The sequence below is a fragment of the Galeopterus variegatus genome, unplaced genomic scaffold, assembly GCF_000696425.1.
Source record: "Galeopterus variegatus unplaced genomic scaffold, G_variegatus-3.0.2 Scaffold370, whole genome shotgun sequence".
Lineage (NCBI taxonomy): Eukaryota > Metazoa > Chordata > Mammalia > Dermoptera > Cynocephalidae > Galeopterus > Galeopterus variegatus.
The window spans coordinates 261,855-284,518 of NW_007726481.1; the positions used below are offsets into that span (position 1 = coordinate 261,855).

At 38.6% G+C, this 22,664-nt stretch overlaps 2 protein-coding genes across 5 annotated transcripts in view; both read right to left on the bottom strand.

The window, feature by feature from the left end:
* The window catches only part of HBP1 (HMG-box transcription factor 1), a 32,739-nt gene extending 23,625 nt beyond the window's left edge, over positions 1–9,114 (bottom strand). The window contains exon 1 of one of the 4 annotated variants that reach the window (XM_008568050.1): positions 8,783–9,114. In XM_008568050.1, the coding sequence (XP_008566272.1) occupies positions 8,783–8,797 (15 nt within the window). In that variant the 5' untranslated portion in view covers positions 8,798–9,114. Of the gene's footprint in view, positions 1–8,624 lie in introns of all 4 variants that reach the window. The other 3 variants (XM_008568052.1, XM_008568051.1, XM_008568053.1) reach the window with 3 other exon arrangements.
* Positions 9,115–19,679: 10,565 nt separating this feature from the next.
* Positions 19,680–22,664, bottom strand: part of PRKAR2B (protein kinase, cAMP-dependent, regulatory, type II, beta) — an 89,494-nt gene continuing 86,509 nt past the window's right edge. Inside the window, exon 11 of the mRNA XM_008568054.1 lies at positions 19,680–22,040. Within this exon, the coding sequence (XP_008566276.1) occupies positions 21,907–22,040 (134 nt within the window). The 3' untranslated portion in view covers positions 19,680–21,906. The remainder of the gene's footprint in view (positions 22,041–22,664) is intronic.

The following is a 22,664-nucleotide window of genomic DNA, read 5'->3' on the forward strand; positions in this document are numbered from 1 at the left end:
ATGTTATTCCCAGTTTTCTCTCTCCTCTATAAACAACACTGGATTTTTTTTTTTTTTTTTTTTTTTTGTCCTTTTTGAGACTGGCCGCACCGCGCTCAGCCAGTGAGCGCTGTGAGCGCACCGGTCATCCCTATATAGGATCCGAACCCGCGTCCCAGCGCCGCACTCTCCCGAGTGCGCCACGGGCTCAGCCCTGGATTTATATTTTCATATAAAAAGGTATTTGCTTACATCTAATTATTTTAGATTCCTAGATACAAATTAGTATATGGACGGCAATTAAACATCCTCTTAAGAATCTTGACACATCTGGCCAAACTGCACATTGCCTTAATTTCTAATATTCTATTTTGGATGCTTTCTGCCTGCACCCCTCAGAAATGACCCTTATCCTGGGCATTGCTTTAGAGCCTTGCTCAATACTGATTGTAAGATGTATTCTGGTGTAGTGAAAAGGGCACTGGGGTAGATGTAAGGAAACAGGTTTAGATATAGCTTGATCACTTACTAAGCATATGACCTAAATGACTGAGCTTCTCATTAACTCAACATCTTCATCTGTAAACTGTGAACCTGCCCTACTCTCCTCCTAGAGTAGTTGAGAAGATGAACTGAAACAAAGAGAAAAAAATGTAAAATGACCTCTTTTTAAATTTTTTTATCCCCACACTGACATTAGGCAATATTACATATACTTTGGGTTTTTAATGTCCTAAATAGAATAGTTATTGGAAACAGTTACCATTACAAGGTTTCAGCAGTTTCCTCTCTGGGAAATATTATGACAAGTCATCGAACAGATCTCAATAAAAGTCATGTATTATGCCATTACTTTAGGCAATTAACAGTTTATCTACCTAAAAGATGTTTGAGGCATTCAAAAGAAATTAACACTTCTTCAGTTTAGTACAATGTACTGATTAATCAGTCTTAGTATACAGCTACAGCAAATCTGCTGGGATATAATGATTTCCCCCAAAATTGGTGGCTAAAGGAAATGTGGTTAGTAACACAAATCTATTTCTCAAGTACCAAATCCTGATTCTGAGCCTCCACCTTCTCCCTGAAAAAAAAAAAAAAAAAAAAAAAACCAAGCAAATTTAGTTTAATCAGTGATTAATTCAACCCTTGTGCCACACAGAATCCTATGTTTGCTTTAAACAAAATGATGCCCAGGCCTCACCCTCAGAGGATCTGGTTTATTAGGTTTGGGGTACAGCCTTGTTCACTGGTTTATATTTGTTTATTTTCAAAAGAACCCCAGGTATAGGCTGTTGAGAACCACTGGGCTAAAAATCATGCTAAATTCCTTTTTAATAAAAAAATAGTCTGGCTAGTTAGCTCGCCTGGTTAGAGCATGGAGCTGATAAGACCAAGGTCAAGGGTTCAGATGCCTGTATAGGCCAGCCGCCAAAAACTATATATATACATACACACATTTATTTAATACATCCTATGTACAAGGCATTATAAGAGTTACAATGTTGAATCTCAACAATGAACAATTAATCATGAATCTGAAGAAATCTATGCTTTAGTGTTAAGATACAAGCAAACGACCATAGTTCAACAGAGCAGAACTTGGCTGTGAATGGGTAAAAAAAGGAAGGCATCTACCAATGAGAAACTTACTTGAGCAAACTCACAGAGCCGGCAAAGTACTGAAGAACAGAAAAACATAGAATACAGTATCATCAGAAAGTAGGATGGCCTTGTGGGTTGTGCAGTCACGAATACTAAGGCTATAAAGACACTACATGGAAAGGTAGTTTAGAATCAGAATCTTCAATTCTAGTTTAGGAAAATTGGATTTTGGGGTGGGTTTCTGAAGAAGAGTAAGGACTCTGAAATCAGGTTGACTGAGTTTATATACCAGATTTGCCACTTACTAGCTATGTGCCCTGAAAAGTCTTCATACCTTGTTTGTACAATAATAAAAGCTCCTACCTCACAGGTTGTTGTAAAAACCCAGTGAGATATGTAAAATACTTACAATAGTGCCTAACACAAAGTAAACCTTTAATGTATGTAGAGTGGCTAGTATTATTAGCAATTATGAGACAATGGAGAACCATTAAAGAACTATACCTTAAAACATTCTCTTTGAGTCTATACAAATCATACTAAAACACTATATGCATATGCAGAAACATCTGGAACATATTTAAGGGAGGGTGTATTATAAAATAAAAATCACATTCCCAATTTCTATTACAAACCACCTGTCTCCAGCTTCCTCTGCAAGAGTTCTCAGAAAAGGAAAGGTAATTGGTATATCAATGTAGATTCCTTATTTATTAACTCCTAAGACAAGAGGAACTAGCCATACTACGTGAGTTCTTTAAACAGCTAATATTAACAGTTTAGATAGCAGATTTTAACTCTTTCCATAGAAACTTTCCCACATCTTAAGTATACAGAACATAATTAACCTATCTTGATGACTCAAAATTTCTATAAACACCTCTATTATGCTTTATATACAGATGTTAGCTACAAAGTCAACCCCAGCTGCAGTTTGAAACTTGAAAACTTTCCCATTTTTTACCTTTATTATGAATTTCAGAGGTTGTACTACACATATCTTAAGAGCTATCCTTTGTGTATGAACAGGGCAGTTCTTGAGATCCACAGAAGCACATCTGCACTTTATCTGGTCTTTCCCCTCCCTCTGCAGAGCTCTCTGGTTTCCTCATTCTTCCCAGCTAGATATTTCTCTTTCCCATTAGTAGGTCCTGCAGTGTCCAACATTCATCATTTACAACACACTAACATCTCCTTGCAACTTCTATCATTTCTTGAGCACCTTGTCTTATTCACCTACCATCATCCCATCACAACATTCCTTAAATGAAGCTGGAAAAAACATTTTCATTTCAAAACAGCTACCTACAAATAAGAAAAGGGACCAAATAAATATCAATTGAACTTGAGTTCTATGTGTGTGCACCTCTCATTGCTCAAGGCTATCAAAAGTTTGGTCTTGAGATATGTAAGGTTTTGCTAATGTAAACATAATGAAAAGTAAAAGGCTATCTAAACTTAAAGACAACAGACTTGAGTTTCATTCTTGCTGGCCAAGTAACTTGGGGCAGGTTGCTTAACCTCAGCCTCACAGTACCTCTACTTATCTATCTCACAAGGCTATCATAAGTATTAAATAAGTACATGAAAACAAAATTTAAAACCATAGGGGCCGGCCCGGTGGCGCACTGGATAAGTGCGCCGCTTGGGAAGCGCTGCGGCGCTCCCACCCGAGGGTTCGGATCCCACATACAGACCGGTTCCCGCTCACTGGCTGAGCGAGGCGCGGGAGCAACACCGAGGGGTGCAATCCCGTTGCCGGTCCCCGGTCCGGTACGGGGGCAACACTGAGGGTTGCGATCCGTTGCCGGACACGGAAAAAGACAAAAGACAAAAAAAAAAAAAAATTTAAAACCATAGGGGCCGGCCCGGTGGCGCACTGGATAAGTGCGCCGCTTGGGAAGCGCTGCGGCGCTCCCACCCGAGGGTTCGGATCCCACATACAGACCGGTTCCCGCTCACTGGCTGAGCGAGGCGCGGGAGCAACACCGAGGGGTGCAATCCCGTTGCCGGTCCCCGGTCCGGTACGGGGGCAACACTGAGGGTTGCGATCCGTTGCCGGACACGGAAAAAGACAAAAGACAAAAAAAAAAAAAAAAATTTAAAACCATATACAATGGTACTTCAAAAAGTAGAATTAAAAGATAATATGAATCTTTCCATGAATTTGTTTGTTCTTTTTTCCTTTTTATTTTTTTCTGGCTGGCTAGTACAGTGATCGACCTCCAGACCTTGTTATCTATCTGTACCATGCTCTAACCAACTGAAATAACTGGCCAGCTCCATGAACTTTTTGAAGTACCCTAGTACAAATACAAGTTTTCTGTCTCTTTTTTAAAAAAATTTTATTATGAATGGGCCGGCCTGTGGCTCACTCGGGAGAGTGCGGTGCTGATAACACCAAGGCCACAGGTTCAGATCCCATATAGGGATGGCCGGTTGCTCACTGGGTGAGCGTGGTGCTGACAACACCAAGTCAAGGGTTAAGATCCCCTTACCGGTTATCTTTAAATAAATAAATAAATAAATAAAATAAAATAAAATAAAATTTTATTATGAATATTCATGGCGTACAAAGCAGACCTTCACCACCTGCACCCAGGATACGATGGTCAGATAATAGTATCAAAATGCTCGTTACTGAAAATTGCAGTTATTCCCCAAGTCCCCCACCCAATTGATCCCTGAACTCCCTTCTCCTCCCCGCCCCCGCCCACCCCAAAACCCTATGTATGCTTTCTCCCATCTGAGAGTTCCACACACCACCGTGGTCTTTCTTTCCATCCTTCTTTCTCTCTTAGCTCCCATTTATGAGTGAGGACTGTCCCTTATTCTTCTGTCAAACTATTTTAGGGGAAGAAAGCAAGGCCTCTGATACAGTAAAGGAATACCAGGGAGTCCTACTCAAAAGTACTCTCCTACATACATTATGCCAATTAGATATTCATTTTGATAAACAAGTTCCTCTTTCAATTATATCCTGGTAGAACTAACCCTATTGTTCATGCTCTCTTGTATACTGCTTTGGTATTGGAGGATTCAACACAGCTTGCCTTGTATTTTAGTTAACTTGCACATGTCATCTCTTCACTGAACAGTGATTGTCAAAGGGAAGAGTAATATTCTCCAGCAGCTGGACTTTGAAATGTCATGTTCAATATTACAAATTTTATTTTATTGGAAGGCCCTATTGCTTTTGTTAGGCAACCTTTCTGAACTAATTCCCACAAAATCTTAGAAAGAGGAAGAGAGAAAGGAAGGACTGGAAATAGCTAAGTCTCAATGAATAAAAAAGAAGGAAACAAGCACGATTTTACAAAGTGCCTACCTACCTACATATACCTTCCTGTAGAGGATTCATAAAGCAAATGAACTTCGCAGGGCCTGGTATTCCGAAGCCTTGCAGTTTCAAATATTAACCTTACAAAGGACAGGAGATTTTCCTCAGGCTATAAAGTCTCTGATGTAAGATAAAGAATTCTAACACAGCAAGGCTGCTGGCTCAAAGACAGACTAGTTACTAATTGATATGTAAAGATACTGAGAAATTGCTGTAAGAAAGGAATATTGGCTGAGATCAAGCTTTTGTTGGTGGATCACTTAAATTCTCTTATGGAATGTCATTTGGCTTGTTTCACTGAGAGTTACCAGCCTATATTGTTAAACTATAACCCCACCTATGTCTCTTCCTGCTCAGAAGAGATGGGCTTTGAGTAATCCTTTGCAGCTCCATCACCCAGGGGAAGTGGTGTGACAAATCTGTGGAGGGCAAAGCAACACCTTCCCACATACTTCATCTAATTTTATTTAAAACTCAAAACAGCTCTGTGAACAAAATATTATTATGGATAAGGAAAACACAACTCTGATGACTGAATGGGACCATTTTCTTTATGAGGAGAACTAAGGAAAAAACAGACAAAAGGTATATAGCAAGAGATTAGATTAATGCTTTCAAGTACCTATTCTTCCCTGAACACTTACCTTTCCATGGTCATTATGGATTTCACGTAGGATATGCTCTCCCCTAATCTTGAAGGACTTCCATACCCAGCCCAGAATATACACTCACATTGTTTTGAAAAAGGGGGTGAAGGGAAAGTAATTTGCAATTAATTTATATCTGACAGGAAGAATTGAGGTATTTAAAATGGATTACATAATTACAAGCTAAATCAAATCTCCATAACCAACTATACTAAATGCAACTTTCTACACCAAAAACCAGTTGGAGGGCCTTAATGCCATTCTTTTAGAATATTTTCCATGAAACTTCTTCAAAGATTTCACAGAAATGTTTCTACAACTCTAGTTTGCTACCATGGTAAGAACAAAAACAAAAACAAAAACCCCAAAGGGGATTTTGTTAAAATATGCTACTGCATATCACTTACCACCTTTATGGCCTTGAACTATTGAACCTCTATGCCTCAGTTTTGTTATCTGTCAATGGGACCAGCACCTATCTACCTATCAGAACTGTCAAAAGTATAAAAAGATACATCTCACATCTTTGCCTTTGCTGAACATGACTCAATCACATCTATAGAAGTTCTTACTAATTTCGTGCTCGTTCAACATGAAATGCTAATAGTGATGAACATAAGATCCATAATACCACTACAAGCAGCCATCCACAAAACCGTTTAAAAGAATACTGTCAATTCAAATAGTATTTAAGATGAGCCATTATATGAAAAAACTTGAAATACATATTATGAAACTTATTTTCCTAAACTTGATTGTAATCCTAAACATTTTCATGTTACCGACTTGTTAAAAAAAGCTTTTCTAAGCCACTATCATAACTAAAAAATTCAGTCAACCATCTTAGAGGGAAAAAATTATTTTTCTATTTTCTCTATAGGAAACGACAGTACAAATTATTATATGAAATATGAAATAAATGCAGATCGAAAAGAATTTGAATACACTAATGTCCAGCACTTAATAGACAAGATAATTATGATGTGTCATTTTTCCTGAATTGTGTGATATACAGTTGTTTGTCAGCTTTAAAGATTTTTTAATTTGCTGTGATTTATTTTTCTATTCTAAGGAAAGATTCGCTTTCATATTTAAAAGAAAACGCCCATAAAATACCTGTCATTGTCTCATTAACATGGTAGTGACTTCTTATGATAATTTACGCTGGGAAAAAAGTACTGATATTTTCATTTCAAACAGATATACAAGAGACGAGCTTGCAATTCACCCTGAAGAAACTTCAGGGTATAATAGCAGTTTAGTCTTTCATTAAGTCCATGCCACATGCCTTCTTCACCGGACACTTGGATAATGAGGAGTAAGTCATTTAAGTAAGAGTATAGAAGTTAAAATATAGTAGAGGAGACAACTCTTAAAGAGACAGTATTATGTTTGAAGTCTGAATGGTATGCACTATGAAGCATGTAAGATTGGGATACATGTATGCGGGAAATCCTGGGAGAAGTTACCCTTTTAACTAACGTATGTAATAGGAGTTTGAGAAGTGAACAGAGGATTTTCCACGCAAAAAGAAAAGGTAATTGAGTTTATGAAACTAAACAAGATGGAAACTAGAAAGAGAAATCAAAATTTCACTCTATATTTTATTAGTCAAGTTAGAATATTTTGCTTTAGAGTGGTTAATGGCTTCCTCAAAAGTATGAAATAGCTTAAAAACCTTAAAGAGTGGATTAAATTATTTTGAATATAATTCAAATTTTCTTAAAACTTTGTGAAATACTGCCTACCTAGCAAGTATTAAGTTTAAATAAGGAAACCGAACAGATGATCCTAAAGCAAAACACGACAGCAAAAAAACCCAAATAACAACAAAAAAGTCAAAAGTAGAATGAATACGGATTTAGATCATTGTCAACAGGAAAACAACAGAAAAATATTTACAAATGTTTAAATTATTCAATTCTTAAAAGATAACTTTAATTTCAAAACCACTTAGGACTCATCCGTTACTGCTATTCAGAGGGAAATAAATCTACAGCACTTCGTCGGAATTGTTGGCAGGACTCCATCGCTTCCCAGTATTGGGAAGTATCTCTTTTTTAATCCCTCCGCCGGTCCGGGCATCCGTGGCACCCGGGGCCAAAATATTTTGAGTATTGCTCTGCTGTCAGTGCCCCTTTTACAAACGACTCTAGCTGAAAACTCCCGAAGAATGAACTCTAGTCACTGGAGTGCACAGCGAGAGTGAAACCCCCCAGACAGCAAGCAGCGTTTAAAGCCTCGAAAATTTGGCTGTCGACTTCGCCTGGATTCTTTTTTGTTTTGTTTCAATCTGCCTGCGGCAGCAGCATAGGTTAAAGGCGGAGACTGGAATCGCCTGCCAATCCTCCTCTCTGGGTCACACAGAGCAGCGCCGCCCGGTTCACGCCAAGTCCACCCCCCACCCTCTTTCGCCATTCATCGCGTTCTCCTCCCCTCCCCCCATCATGTGACTGCAACCTGGACTCCAGGCTTGTTTTTCCCCCTCGGCTCAGCCCCACCGCGCATGCGCCGCGGAGCCCATTCATTCGAACTGCGTAACAATGAGCCCCGGGGCCCAGCAACTCCGCGAGCTTCCCAGCTCTGCCTGAGCCCCTCTCGGTCCAGGAGGAGGCGGCGCCTCATTGAGGCCCCCCACCCTCGGCCGGCTCCCTACCCCTGGCAAACCTCCGACCCTCCGCCCACAAGCGGGGAGTTGAAGTCAAACTTTCCTGGGCAGCCCCGGCGCCGCGTCGGCCCCTACCCCCGCCCTCTCGCGCCCCATCATCGCACCCGGCCCGGCCACCCACCGCGCAACCCTGTCCCGAGCGCTCTCCTCCCGGGCCCCGACAGCCTTGCGCCGCCGCCGCAGCCGTGAAGTCCAGGTGAGCTTCCGAGGGGCGCCGATCCGGTGGGTTCGCCGCGAGCAGTACTCGGACGGCTAATTGCCCCCACCTGAAGGATAGCTCTTCGAGGAGGACCGCGGACCCGAGCTCCCTGGCCGCCGGATCCCCTCAGGCTCCAGCCCCTCCCTCCCCCACCCCCACCCCTTCCCGAACTGAAAGACAACAAACCCGCCGAGGAGTGCGGTCAGCCCAGGTGTGGACCGCCCTGGCAGCGACAACACCACCAGCAGCTCGCGTACCCGCTCTTCGACTGACGTCGGCCTCCCCGGCGCGCGTTACTGCTCTCGCCGCTGCTCTTACTCCTCAACCGAAACTTTCCTACTTACCAAACCCGTCGCCATTACCAAGTCTTTCAAGCTTCGTCTTCCCCCTCCCCTCAACCCCCCCGGGGTCCGAGCCTCCGCCTATCTCTTTCGTCCTTTTATTGGCCTGTAGAACTGCCATTCAATTCTTCGCCTTTTCCATTGGGTGATACCGTGCTCCGCCTCGGGGGGCGGGCATGTATTGACTTTTGTGTTGTGTTTACTGGAGAAGGCGGCGTGTCAATCACTAGAGGAAGTGCTTTGGATTGGACGGCTGCCGAGACTCCGGGGACCCGAGCCAAACTTTGCCCCCGAAATGGATTGTGGGTTCGTAGTCTCAGCTTTTCGCGTTAGCTCTGAGAAACCGTAGGCCGGAGGAACCGGTTGGACTACATATCCCAGAGGTGCGTGCGCAGCGCAGTCTTGATAGTAAACAAGAGTCATAGGGACACGTGTATCAGCTCGTTTGTTTTGGTGTCTGGGACAAAAGGGAGGGGCGGAGGAAGGGAGTGTTTTAAAGCTGGGTCTCTTTTCTTCCTGTGGGCCTCTGCTACCACTTAGAGCGGCCCAACCCTCTCGCAGCACCCATTCTGGGCCATAAACAGCCACAGTCGCCGGCTGCTCAAAGTTTGGCAGGCGGCCAAGGTATTGTTTGAGTGGGAGGGGAAGGAGATGACTGCACAAGCGGAAGCACTGCAAGCTCGCGACGGACTCCGTCACCCACAGATCATTGTCCCAGGCACGATGGGGGTGATGAAGGTGATACTGGCCTTCACTCGCCGTGGGAAGAACTGAAATTCCCTTATCCTGCGCCTTTCCTCACCACCCCCAGGACAGCAACTTGACAAGATTTTTTTGTCTGTTCTCTTTAGTTCACCCAAGATCTGTTGAACTTCAGCTAAGTGCCAGGCACTGTGAGGCTTAAGGGTGAACTGTGAGAGATAAGGGTCTAGAGAATTTCGAGAGCTGTAAGGGGAGCTGGCCGGTTTGCTCAGTTGGTAAGAGGGTGGCGCTGGTAACACCAAGGTCCAGACCGCCCAGCCGCCGAAAACAAAACAAAAAAGCTGTAAGGCGATAGGCGATTACTTTGAAATAGAGGCAGGTCAAAGCGATGTTTTTTATATGGACCGGCTTGCTCGTTGGTTCAGGTAATACAAAGGAGTATAATGTATGGCTTAAACTGATTTAATTTGTGAATCTATTTGTTAAGTTTCTCTGGTGAGTTTTTGTTGACCATTTTCCCCCTCCAGAAGGCTTCCCATTGATGAAAGAAAGAAAACTGCCTTTCCACTTCGTTACCACGGGGAGTGCCTCCTTAAGTTACTACTGCTGTGACTCACCAGAGAAGGACGGTGGCTTCTGTGCTTTATACCGCAGCTACCTTCACTTTAAACATGGCTGTCCATCACAGCAGGGTGCGTCCGGTCTATGTTTGGCGTCTTTACCATTCACATTACAAAGGCGTTATAAAGTTTTTTCCCCCTTTGAACTTTTAGTGTTTAATCATTTAAGCTATGCTTTAGGTTTTACCTCTTTAGATCACTCAACGTATGCTTAAAATTAAGATGAGGAAAATTTACGTTAGTAAGAAATCTGTAAAATCAAACTTTTGGGAAGAGCCTGAAATCACAGCTAGTTCTTTAAAATTGTGTACATTTCTTGAATTTTTTAAATCTACCTGAAAGCCACATAAATCAGAAAATCCCAAATAACCCCCATGTGTTGAACAGGTTTTCAAATTACTTTAGGGATTCCTCGTTTGTATACTTGATTTACTTACTGTATGAGTACTTGAAGTGAAATTATTTGTAAAATAGTTCTCACTAACTTGTGGTCAAAGATTTACTTTCTATGTTCACAAATAGTAATCAAAGATTTTATTTTTTCTTAAAATAATTCAGAGGAGGGTCAACAAAGTGCTTAATTTTTTTCTCTTTGAGGGAAATGGACAGGATTTGAATTTATCATCTTTCAGAGATTAATACAGTGATCCAAAAAGAACAACTGTGTCTCTGCTACTTTGTGTATGCTTGCTTGTTTTCTTCTTTCTTCTTTTTTTTTTTTCCTTAACGGTGGAGGGTCATTATGTTCCAGAATTAAACAAATAAACTTCAACATTTACTTTCTTGAGAAAAAGAAAGATAAATCCTAGGGCCGGCCTGTGGCTCACTTGGGAGAGCGTGGTACTGACAACACCAAGTCAAGGGTTAAGATCCCCTTATCGTTCATCTTTAAAAAAAAGGAAAAAGAAATCCTTAGAGTTCACCCCATCATTTAAAATTAAGATCTGAGGTGTTTCTGTCTAACAAACTCCTTCCAAGAGACTAAAAAGCTTTCCTACCCCCAAAAATGAACTCTCAAGAACTTGAGCTCTTTTACCCACCTTCAATATACAAACTGTGAGATCTGCTTTCAGCTGACTTTTATTTTAACAAGTTAAGTGGTGATAGTTTTTATTTGTGGACAAGGATGGGAAGAATAAATTTGCCTTCAGATCCAGATATTGTACATTACTATAAAAAATAATTTGTCATTTAATGGCACCATAGAGCCTTTTCCATTATGTTGACCAATGGGAAGAATCAAGTTCTACTTTGTTAAAGATAGCTAGGTTTTACGTGACAAATTCACTCTAGCATTCCAATTTCCCTAAGTCTTTGAATCCCCTCCTCTACTGTAAACCAAGGGAGATTGGGCATCTTCAGCTTCCTCACTGTGGGCCATCTTTGATCCATGTTTCAGCAAACCAGTGAAACTGTTGGCACCTTTCCTAACTTCCTGAGCTATAACATTAAATGAAAAATCTCTTCTTAGTGTGCCCATATCAATAAATTTAGCCCGATCCAACTTTATGTTTCTTTCACCATAATCCCACACCCTTAATATCCAGTCCCACACATGATCCCTGGATTTATGCTTGTATAAATTAGAAAACTCAAGCAGTTCTGTTGAAGTGTAGCACACCTCCTCATGGATCACACTTTGTACCACACATTTAGGGGCCTGCTGGGACGCGAGTCTAGTTATAGATGTAGAAGCAAAGACTGGATATGGGGATGGGTCCTGAGGAAAACCCTGTGGGTGAGGATGCCTCTGATGCTGGGGTGGGGAAGTCACTTCTGCTGGCAAACAGCTTATCAGAATTCAGGAGCTAAACGTCCCCAGCATCATCAGAGTCTTCCCACATGTCTCCATCCCACCTTACAGGATCCTATTCTTTCCCAACCAATACCCTCCCAATAGACACCCTGAGAGGCTAAGGTCAACTTTCATTGTAGTTCAACCAATTGCATGATGAGGGCTCATGTTTGATTATCAGTGATTTCAGCCCTGTGGCTACAGGAGAGAAGATTCTAGTTCTTAGTCTATTTATGAGGAGCTGGAACATCTGTGTGTGAAGCTGAAACATTTGCATATGAGGAGCTGGACATTGGTAACCAACCAATGTCATTCTTTGGTTTTCTAAAAATGTTCAAAGGTATTATATGCAGAGTTATCAAGTTCTTATAAGTCGTTGATTAGGAGTATCAAATGTGGGTATTTTGTATCTCTCTAAAAAGTTCACACCAGGGATTATCGGTGCTCTCTGTACTATTAGAAGTAGAATCCTTAGCATTTTCAGGTCTAATCAGATTACAGAACCAATTCCAGAGACCCCAAAACCAATTAAGAAAACCCATCCTTTAAATTCTTTTCCTCTAGAACCACTTCTTTTGCCAAAATCTGTATTAGATTAGGATAGATAGGTAGATAGGATAGATAGGTATGAGAGGAGATTTATTAGGGGAATTGGCTCATGTGATTATGGAGGCTGAGAAGTCCCAAGACAGGCCGCCTGCAAGCTGGAGACCTTGGGTTGCATGTAGCAGGGCTCAGCCCAAGTCTGAAAGCCTCAGAACCAGGGAAGCTGACAGTGTAATTCCTAGTTAGAGGCTGGAGGCCTGAGAATGCAGGGACAGGTGGGGGAAAGTGTATGTCCTGGAGTACCAAGGCTGGAGATCCTGTAGTTCTGATATCCAGGGGCAAGAGGAGAGTGTCCCAGCTCCAGGAAGGAGAGAGGAAGTCATCTTCTTTTATTTTTGTTCTGTCTGGACCTCCAGCCAATTCAGTGGTGCCTGCCCACATTAAGGGTGGATCTTCCCCACTCAGTCCAGAGACTCACAGGCCCGTCTCCTCTAGAAACACCTTCACAAACAGACCCAGAGAGAATGCTTTACCAGCTCTCTTGGTATTCTTTCATCCACTCAAGTTGATACCTAAAATTAACCATCACACTGGACTAAGAAATTAGAAGTTCAAGCACATGGCATTGCTTGAATATTGAGAATATTGCTGTTCAAATTTTCAAAAAGTAAACCAGTGAAATCACTCAAACAAGAACTAAAATTAGGAAATGGAGCACGTGTGTGTTCTTAAATAGTAAGTGCCCAAACTTTTCAGATAATATCTTTCTTGGTAGATTAAACCCTCACAAATATCATTCTATATATCTTACTACAATTTAAAGTAAGTTAATTTTATAATTAACTTAGTTCAAAGTAATCAGGTAAACTCAAGTTGCAGTGAATGCCTGGGAACTAACGAGTGCCACCTTAGAACTGAGTAATATGTGTTTCTTGTTCTTGTTAATTCTCGATGCAACTAAACTTTGTGTAAATTCTTGATACATCTTAGATTTTGCTCAGATGACCATAAAACAAGATCTTTCTTCAGTGGCTGATATGTAGGTGTCTTAACGATATAACCATTAGGAAGAGGAATTAATGAAAGAGGGTTGGATCTCTGGCTTAGGCAATTCTGGTATGTTGGGTATGTTGATGCTATTGGCTGAGATAGGGAATGTTGTTGTATTAGTCAGTTTTTGTTGCTTATTACAGAATACCTGAAACTGGGTAATTTTTAAACAGAGAAAATTTATTTCCTCAGTTTTGGAGGCTGGGAAGTCCAAAGTCCAGAGAACACATCTGGTGAGAGCCTTCTTGGTGGTGACTACAGCAACACAGGGCATCACATGGTGAATAGCTTGAGCAAGAGAGAGTTAACCTCCTCACTTGCTCTGCTTTTAAAGCCATCAGAACCATGCCCATTACTCTGTGAATGGATCAATGCATTAATGAGGGTGCAGTCCTCTCATAATCTAAGCACTTCTTCAAGGCCTAACTTTTCAAATACAATAACAGGCTTTTTCACCTTCTTAACACTATCACCGTGGGGATTAGGTTTCTAAGGCATGAAGCTTTGAGGGACACATTCAACCCATAGCAGTTGGAGAGAAAAACCCATTGGGGACTGGGAGGAGGGGAAAGGATGGGTTCAACTTCAGATGATAAGCATGCTGTGTAGGCAAGAAATTTAAGTGCAGGAGGCCTGTAGGCATCTGAATATAGTCAACTGGACATTTATGAGATCTAAGTCTAGAGAAATAAATGTGGGTATTCTAAGGACATAGAGGGGATTATCCTTTTTGGTCTCAGTTGCCCTCAAACAGTTTTTGTCAAATTGTCCAATTTGGTATAAATAAAAATGTGACTTTTTAGAGAAGGCAACAAATAATTCTATTTCATCACACTTCCAGTTTATAAAATCAAGCTCAAATGACTGTTCTTAAGCCTTTCATTACAAGTTTTCTAAAATAGTTAGTCACTATTATCTGAACTGTTTAACACAAATACCCACATATTTTCTACTCCTATCTATTTGGTATCTTAGGTCCTTCTCTATGCATTTTCTTTTAGTTGCTCGTCAAAATTACCTCATTCTAGGGAAAATTAACTCTGATAAAAAGCAATTAAAATCATAGGCTAGTATGTACAAAGCTTTTATGACACTAAACTCAATGTGCTAAACTTAATATTTTTGCTTATATTTGCCTCCCCCCACATTTACATGATCTCTTCCTTCTGTATCAGTCACCATCACTTATGCATCTTTTTGTCTGGCCCACAGTCAGGAATTGATAAGTTGCTGCTGAGCAAATGAATGGAAGCTAGGGAGAAATAAGCAGCATGAATTTTCTAATATACAGTGTACTATTATTCTGTATGTCATATGCTGCTTTGAACAGACTTTGCTAAATAGCTTCCATGTGCTTGAAGTGTCACTTCCTCCATGTAGTCATTACTATTATTTGAGAATAGGTCTCATCTTACAGCTGTGTTATATGAGAAGCACTATTATTCATTTTTGTCTCCCTCACAGTACCAGTCACTCTAAGGCAAACAAAATATTTGTCTAATTAATACGCTTAAACTCCAAGTTACACAGCATATCACAATGTACTATAGTAATGAAAATGTTGATTTTTATTTATTTATTTTTTAATTATTATTATTTTTTCCTTTTTGTCTTTTTTACTGACCAGTAACGGGATCGCAACCCTCGGTGTCACGCCTGTACCGGGTACCGGCAACGGGATCACAACCCTCCGTGTTGCGCCCGCACCGCGCTCAGCCAGTGAGTGGGAACCGGTCTCCACATGGGATCCGAACCCTCGGCAGGAGCGCCGCCACGCTCCCAAGCGGCGCACTCTCCAGTGCGCCACCGGGCCGGCCCTTGATTTTTATTTTTATGCTACAAAAAAATTTAATTGAAACCTAATTGATTATACATATTTGTTTGGTACAGAGTTGACTATCAATATTTGTGTACAATATGGAATGCTCTAATTATCATTACAAAATGTAATGATTCTTTGTGTCCATTAACCAATTTCTTGCTAACCTCCTACCACCTCCCCCACTTCTGGTAACCACACTTCTGTTCTATCCTTCTGAAAGTTCAACATATTGTTTTTTTCTCTTTCCTTCTCTTTCTTTTCTTCCTTCCTTCCTTTGCTCCTACTTATGAGTGAGAACATGTGGTATTTCTCTTTCTGTGCCTGGCTTATTTCACTTAACATAATTTTCTCCAAGCTCATCCATGTTGCTGCAAATGGCAGAATTTCATTTTTTTTTGTGGCAGAGTAGTATTCCTTTGTGTATATACATCTCATTTTCTTTATCCATTCATCTGTCAATGGATATTTAGGTTGGTTTCATATCTTGGCTATTGTAAATAGAGCTGCAATAAACATGGGAGTGCAGGTGCCCCTACAACCTAATGATTTCCATTCCTTTGGGTGTATACCCAGTAGTGGTATGGTAGTTCTGTCTGTAGTTGTTTGAGAAACCTCCATACTGTTTTCTATGATGGCTGTACTAATTTACAGTCCCAACAACAGTGTAGAAGAGTTCACCTTTCTCTACATCCTCACCAACATTTGTTATTCTCTCTTTTTGATAATCGCCAATCTAACTGGGGTGAGGTAATATCTCAGTGTGGTTTTGATTTGCATTTCCCTGATGATTAGTGATTCTGAGCATTTTTTTCATGTACCTGTTGGTCATTTGTATGTCTTCCTTTGAGAAATGACTATTCAGCTCCTTTGCACATTTTTTAATCGTTTTTTTTTTTTTTTTTACTGTTAAGTTGTTAGAGTTGCTTGTATATTCTGTATATCAATCCCTTGTTCAATATATAGTTTACAGATATTTTCTCCCATTCTGTAGGTTTTCACTGTTGATTGCTTCCTTTGCTGTGCAGAAGCTTTTTAGTTTGATATAATCCCATTTGTTCATTTTTCCTTTTGTTGCCTGTGCTTTTGGGGTTGTATTCATAAAGTCTTTGCCCAGTCCTATATCCTGAAGTGTTTCCCCTATGTTTTCTTCCAGGAGTTTTATAGTTTCAGGTCTTATATTTATGTCTTTAATCCATTTTGAGTTGATTTTGGTGTATGGCTAGAGGTAGAGGTCTAGTTTTATTCTCTACACACAGATATCCAGTTTTCCGAGGACCATTTATTGAAGAGGCCATCCTTTCCCCAGTGTATGTTCTTGGTAACTTTGTGGAAGATCAGTTGGCTGCAAGTATGTAGATTGATTTCTAGGTTCTCTATTCCGTTCCATTGGTGTGTCTTTTTTTTTAATGTCAGTACCATGCTGTTTTGGTTACTATAGCTTTGTAGCATGATTGGATGTCAGATAGTGTAATGCCCTTGGCTTTGTTTTATTTATTTATTTTTGCTCAGGATTGCTTTGGCTTTTTAGGGTCTTTTGTTGTTCCATATAACTGTTAGGATTGTTTTTTCTATTTCCATGAAGAATGTCATTGATTTTTTGATGGGGATTGCATTGAACCTGTAGATTATTTTGGGAAGTATGGACATTTTCACAATATTAATTGTTCCAGTCCATGAACATGGGATGTCCTTATTTTTTGTGTGTCCTCTTTCATTTCCATCAGCAGTGATTTGTAGTTCTCATTGTAGTGATCTTTCATCTCCTTGGTTAAATTTATTCCTAGGTTTTTTGGGGATTTTTTGTTTGTTTTGTTTATTTGGGTAGCTATTGTAAATGGGCTTGCTTTCTTGGTATCTTTTTCTGCTAGTTCTTTGTGGGAATATAAAAATGCTACTTTTGTATGTTGATTTTGTATCCTGCAAATTTACTGAATTTGTTTATCAGCTCTGAGAGTTTTTTGATAGTCTTTATTATTTTTTAAGTTCAGCTTTGAAGAGCAATTTTGAGAAGAAAGATACACCAAAGATGTCTTTATAGCACTGAGCACCTCTCCTAAAATAACTAAAATATTATTTGGCCTTAAAAAATGTCATTTTTATATTATTTCAAGAATACAGTCATTATGTAAGGAGAAGTACACTTGTATTAATTGTCAGTTTTTGGTCTAAAAGAGGCAAAGTTTCAGGGATACAGAGCTTATTCTCTTGTTTCATAGCAGCATCCAGGTAGGTTTCCAATTAGGACAAAGATGGAAAATCAGCAATTAGAAGCAACTTTATCTAGATTTTTTTTTTTTTAACAGAAGGCTATTTTATTAATTCAACTCCAGGATAAAGGAATTTTAAAGTAACTTTGACAACTTGAAAAAGAAAAGAAAAGCTATTGAGTGTGATGTTTTCGATTAGAAAAAGCTTGTACCTTAAAGAACAGATTGTGTAAAGCAGTGAGGGCCACAAGAGTGAAAGATGGAAGCCTGCTTTATGTGAAGTGGTAAGAGGTGGGACAGTGACTTTCTAAACAAAAGAAAATCATACTCCTTGTTCCAAAGTGTTTGTGAGACTAAACACTCAATGCTATCATATGGCAATTGCTCTTCTGTTTACTCTGATCCAGCCCAAATAGTACCTTCTATGGTAATTTGTATGGGAACAGGTTTATCCAAGATTTTGACTGGTCATTTTCCTGCTCATAAAGTCATTCAAAGTTTTCCTTTGTAAACTTTTTAAAAAGTTAAACAGAAATTATTTAGGGTTTCACATCTGGGTTGCTGCAGTTAAGAGCCAAGTCTACATCATTTCAGAGTCTGTTTCCAGCTCAAACTTTCCCTTGTACCTAGAAAAAAAGTCTTTGTTTTTCCAGTTGAGAGTAAAAAATGCATTAACATGCCGTAATGAATCAATTATAATTGGCACTAACAAAACATTATTTCTTATATATACATTTTGCGGTGGTGTATCTTATTATTTGGGAAATGGCAAGACTCAGGCTATGGTTAAATCAAAGTCTGAGAAAACCAACTCCCTAATAGGTGGCATTTCATTTTCATGGTGCAGACAACTACTTCCATATCATATGCCATCACGTCTTCCCATATAAATGATACATCCTTCTTCAGCATTTTCTAGACAATTTTAAATTTACAAACTTAGAGTTTAAAAAGGTAAAGATCCAAGTCAGTTGGTCAAACAAAAAGAATCTTTCCTCTCAAGATAGTTTTACTCTCTGCATTGGAAACTTTGTACAAATTTCTATATATACTAGGCTTAGTAGTAGTATTTGGAAAATATATAAGGCCAAGAACTGAACGAGGAACCAAGAGATCTCAATTCTCTGTGAGTTCTGCCATCAGTTCACAAAGTAAATGATTTGGGGTAAGTCACTGATTCCCCTTAGGTATACAAATTGAACAGATTTAAGTTCTTAGAGTTGCTGTTGGGCATACAAGTCCTCTGCAAATAACTGGGGTACTTTACTGCTTACATTTTCATTATTTGTTCCACTTATAAGGTTTTTTTTTTTCTTTAATACCTGTGAAGATGAACAACTGTATAGTTTCAGTTGCCCAACCAGTTTTGCTGCCTTTAAAAATATTGTGGAACAGGAAAGACTGTCTCAACTCTTATTCCAATTTGTTCCTTTCTATCAAAATTCTTTTTATATTCAACATCAGGCTGTAACTCACACTACTTTTAATTTTAGAAGCCAGCATTCCTTATAACTCTGTTTCTCCTGTATTAACATTTTATTTAGATATTAGAACTTCCTCTCCAGATATTTAACAAAGCCTTGCTTAATCCACATGTATTACCTTACCCCTGTAGGCGTACACATTACTAATTTTCTTTCAGAATGCCAAAGATCATCGCATCCTTGTTATGAATATAATGTTTCTTGAGAAAGTTAGGAAAAATTATATCAGTATTTTTACAGATGCTTTGAAAAGGAAAACAACTCAGCACTTTTCTTAATCTTATACTTTTCAATAAAACCCAAAGTCCCTTGCTTCATACCCTATTTTACTTGCAGCATTTTTAAACGTTTAAAATGGCCTGCTAGCCCAGAGGTTATAATAGTAACCCAACTATATTTACCCAACTTGTGTCACAGGTAGTGTATATGTTAAAATACATGCCTTAAGTCCTAGTTCATATCACTACATAGGAAACATACATATACCCCCTTATATTTATTTAAAACAAATAAGGGGAACATTTTTGTACATCACATCTTTGTTCTCCTGGAAGAACCCTTTTCTTAGCCACACGCGATGCATCAGGAGCCTCCATCTTTAAATGAAGCATCAACAGAGAATTCCCAAATACTAAGAACTCTTGGTTAGTGATTAAATAATGACATCCACAAGCCAAACTTGAGCTGTTTTAATTAGATAATTTTACACATAAATTCCCTCATTAGCCAGAGTTATTTGTTATTTTAAATGGCCAAATTAATATGCAACATATCACAATTATTTCTCTTGCATATGACCAAGAGTTAAAAAAAAAATTTAAAAACCTATTGCCACACAGAACCATACTTTCTTTTTGCTGCATTATGCTCTGAGGGTTAGCTTTTGCATGCCACATCTCTATCATGCTTTTCACTGCATTATGTACTATGCAAGTCATGTTAAAAAAACAAGCAAAAAAGTATTAAAAACAATAATTCATATATTTTATTATAAAAGTGTGCTTTATTATAAGGAAAATTTAAATATAACCAACAATACTGAAAATAATGTAACTGGCATTTATAGCCTTTGTCAGAGTTTTTTATTAAACAAGCATTTGTCTGCTGTTCCATGAACAGTTAACAATCAGCTTATGCAACAAATAACTTGGAAAAGTGAATAAAGAATACGTAATGATGAACCAGGAATTCTGGGTTCTTTTGTGTTTTTCCTTGTTTAACAGACATGACTTTTAAAATAAAATTTGAAATAGAAAAGAAGTCATCTTCCTGTAAAGAACTCTCTTTTCCTACAAGAAGGTTTTGCAAATATGCTAAAGTGTTCTAAAATGTGGCTGAAGTTATACTTTACATACTTAACTTCTTATATATACATCATACAATTAACATTCTAACCACATTTTCATATACAAGTGGGACCATAAACATTCTCTAACAAGACCACACTAGCCACAGAACAATTTTACCCATGTATAGATATATTCTTTTAAAACATGTTTCCCAAAATGAAATTGCTCATTTAAAAGCAAACAACTAGTCAGAAATAATGTCCCTAGACGTTGGGTTATGGGGCCTAGAAATCATGTAAGAGTATATTGCTTTGGTTGAATATAATTAAATTCATCTATGTGGCAGAATACTAAGCATATCAATGATCACTAAAAACCAAGTAAGTTCATTATGCACTTTTAACTATGAGTCTATATTAAAGCAAATGGCAAGGCCTAATGGTATACGTAGAATGGGCAGAAATTCCTTTTATCTTTATATATGGTTTTGCTTATAAAAATTTGTTTCTACCACATTAAAGGAAGTTTTTAAGTAAAACCAAAAAGAGACAAAAACAGAAAACAAATCTCACTGGCTTCTGAACAATGAAATTGCGGTTAATGCCATTATAAGGAAGAACAAAAACCCATGGGAGTAGATGTCTGCAAAGGATTGTATTATGTATACCTAGTGAAAAACAAATATCCTGTGGGCATGTTCATAAGGATTCCAAAACATTTTTGATATAGGGTTTTTTTAAATATAAGAGCTTAGGCTTTTAGAAGACAAAAAATGTCAGATTTAAGATTAAATAGGTTTTTAAAAACTTTTTGACATTAAATGTCAAGATCAAAATTTTTAAAGAATATAGAGAAATGGAAAATGAAAAAATGAAGCACAGGTCTATGCTTGATGAGGAAAAAATGCTTTAATGATCTCTCATCTAAAAAGACTCTTTTCCCTATTATCATAATGACTAAATTGTCTGTCCTTAAAACCACTGGAATATGTAGATTACTGACATTATGCCAAAGAAGTCAAAATGTACTTTATTGCAAAAATATAAAAAGTTTTAAAATTGCATATGATGTTTCATACCATTTCACCAATAGGCCAAGTCTAGTACATAACTTACAAGCCAGAAAAACTTTAAAACAAAAATTATTAAAATTTTACTATATATAATGAGTTATAAAAAGAATGTGATGCCATGCTACATAGCATGATTCATTGCCAAGTTCCCTCTTACATGGGTGTAGTCACTAACATGACATCAATCTGAAGAAGTCAAACACATATAGCCTATAACATCCTTTAATCACCTTCTTAAACATGGGTACTTTCAATAATATATTACAATCATTTAAATAAACCTTCCCATCAAATAATTTTGTGGAGTAGAAAGCCATTTTATTAGTATGTTGATTTTTTTTATGAACTACTCTTTAGAAAGTGATGTTAAAGCCTATTGACTATTAAATCACTACAGTTTACTGATACATTGTAAATATAAAAAAAGGAAAAAACCTGAAACCACAGAAAATGCTTGGCATCTACACAAACACATTCTCAGTGGACTAACCACTACTGTGTAATTTTGTCACTACAGGTCTTCTTGCTCCATACTTTTGCTCATGCAGTGGGTTCAACAATATCCATGTTTGTTCCAAACAGTGCAACTAACTGTTCTTCATAGGTGGCAATGTTCCTTTTCATAATTTCCATGCAAGGTCCCAAAAGCCTTTCAAATGCTTGCACATCCATGGCTGAGAAAAGGGAAGAATAAAAGAAATACAGCATTCTTTGCAAATCTGCAGAATTTCTAAGTCATTTATGGTATCCATTCTGTGTACATCAATAATACAATGGTATTTTTAGGTAAATATTGTAAAATACTTGAAAAAGCATAAAGATAATAATGTTCCACTTCAAAAAAGAAGTAGCTAGGGCCTTCTCAGGCCACACTCTCAGGTCCCTTGGCAATATGATGTGCAATGCTAGGTTGGTGGGAAGGTCCTGATCCAAGCTGAGAAAAGAATGAGGGACTGTCATGCAAGGCCTTGGAATTTCTAAATATAAATTTTGATGTTTCTACTTTAGTAATATGAACTACTCAGAGGCAACAAGGATTTTCTGTCCTGTTTTCCCTTCTCAGGGTTTACAATGCCATGTTGTAAAGAACAAATGTTACTTTTATAACTTTTACTATATGAGGGTACTTCAGTTTATTTTATTTTATGGTGGCTGGCTGGTACAGGGATGAAACACTGGACCTTGTCTTATCAGCAACATGCTCTAAACAACCTAACTGGCCAGCCCTAACTGTAAGGGTACTTTTAAAAGTTCACAGAAAAATAGAATTAAAAAAAATTCTGTAAACTTTTTGAAGT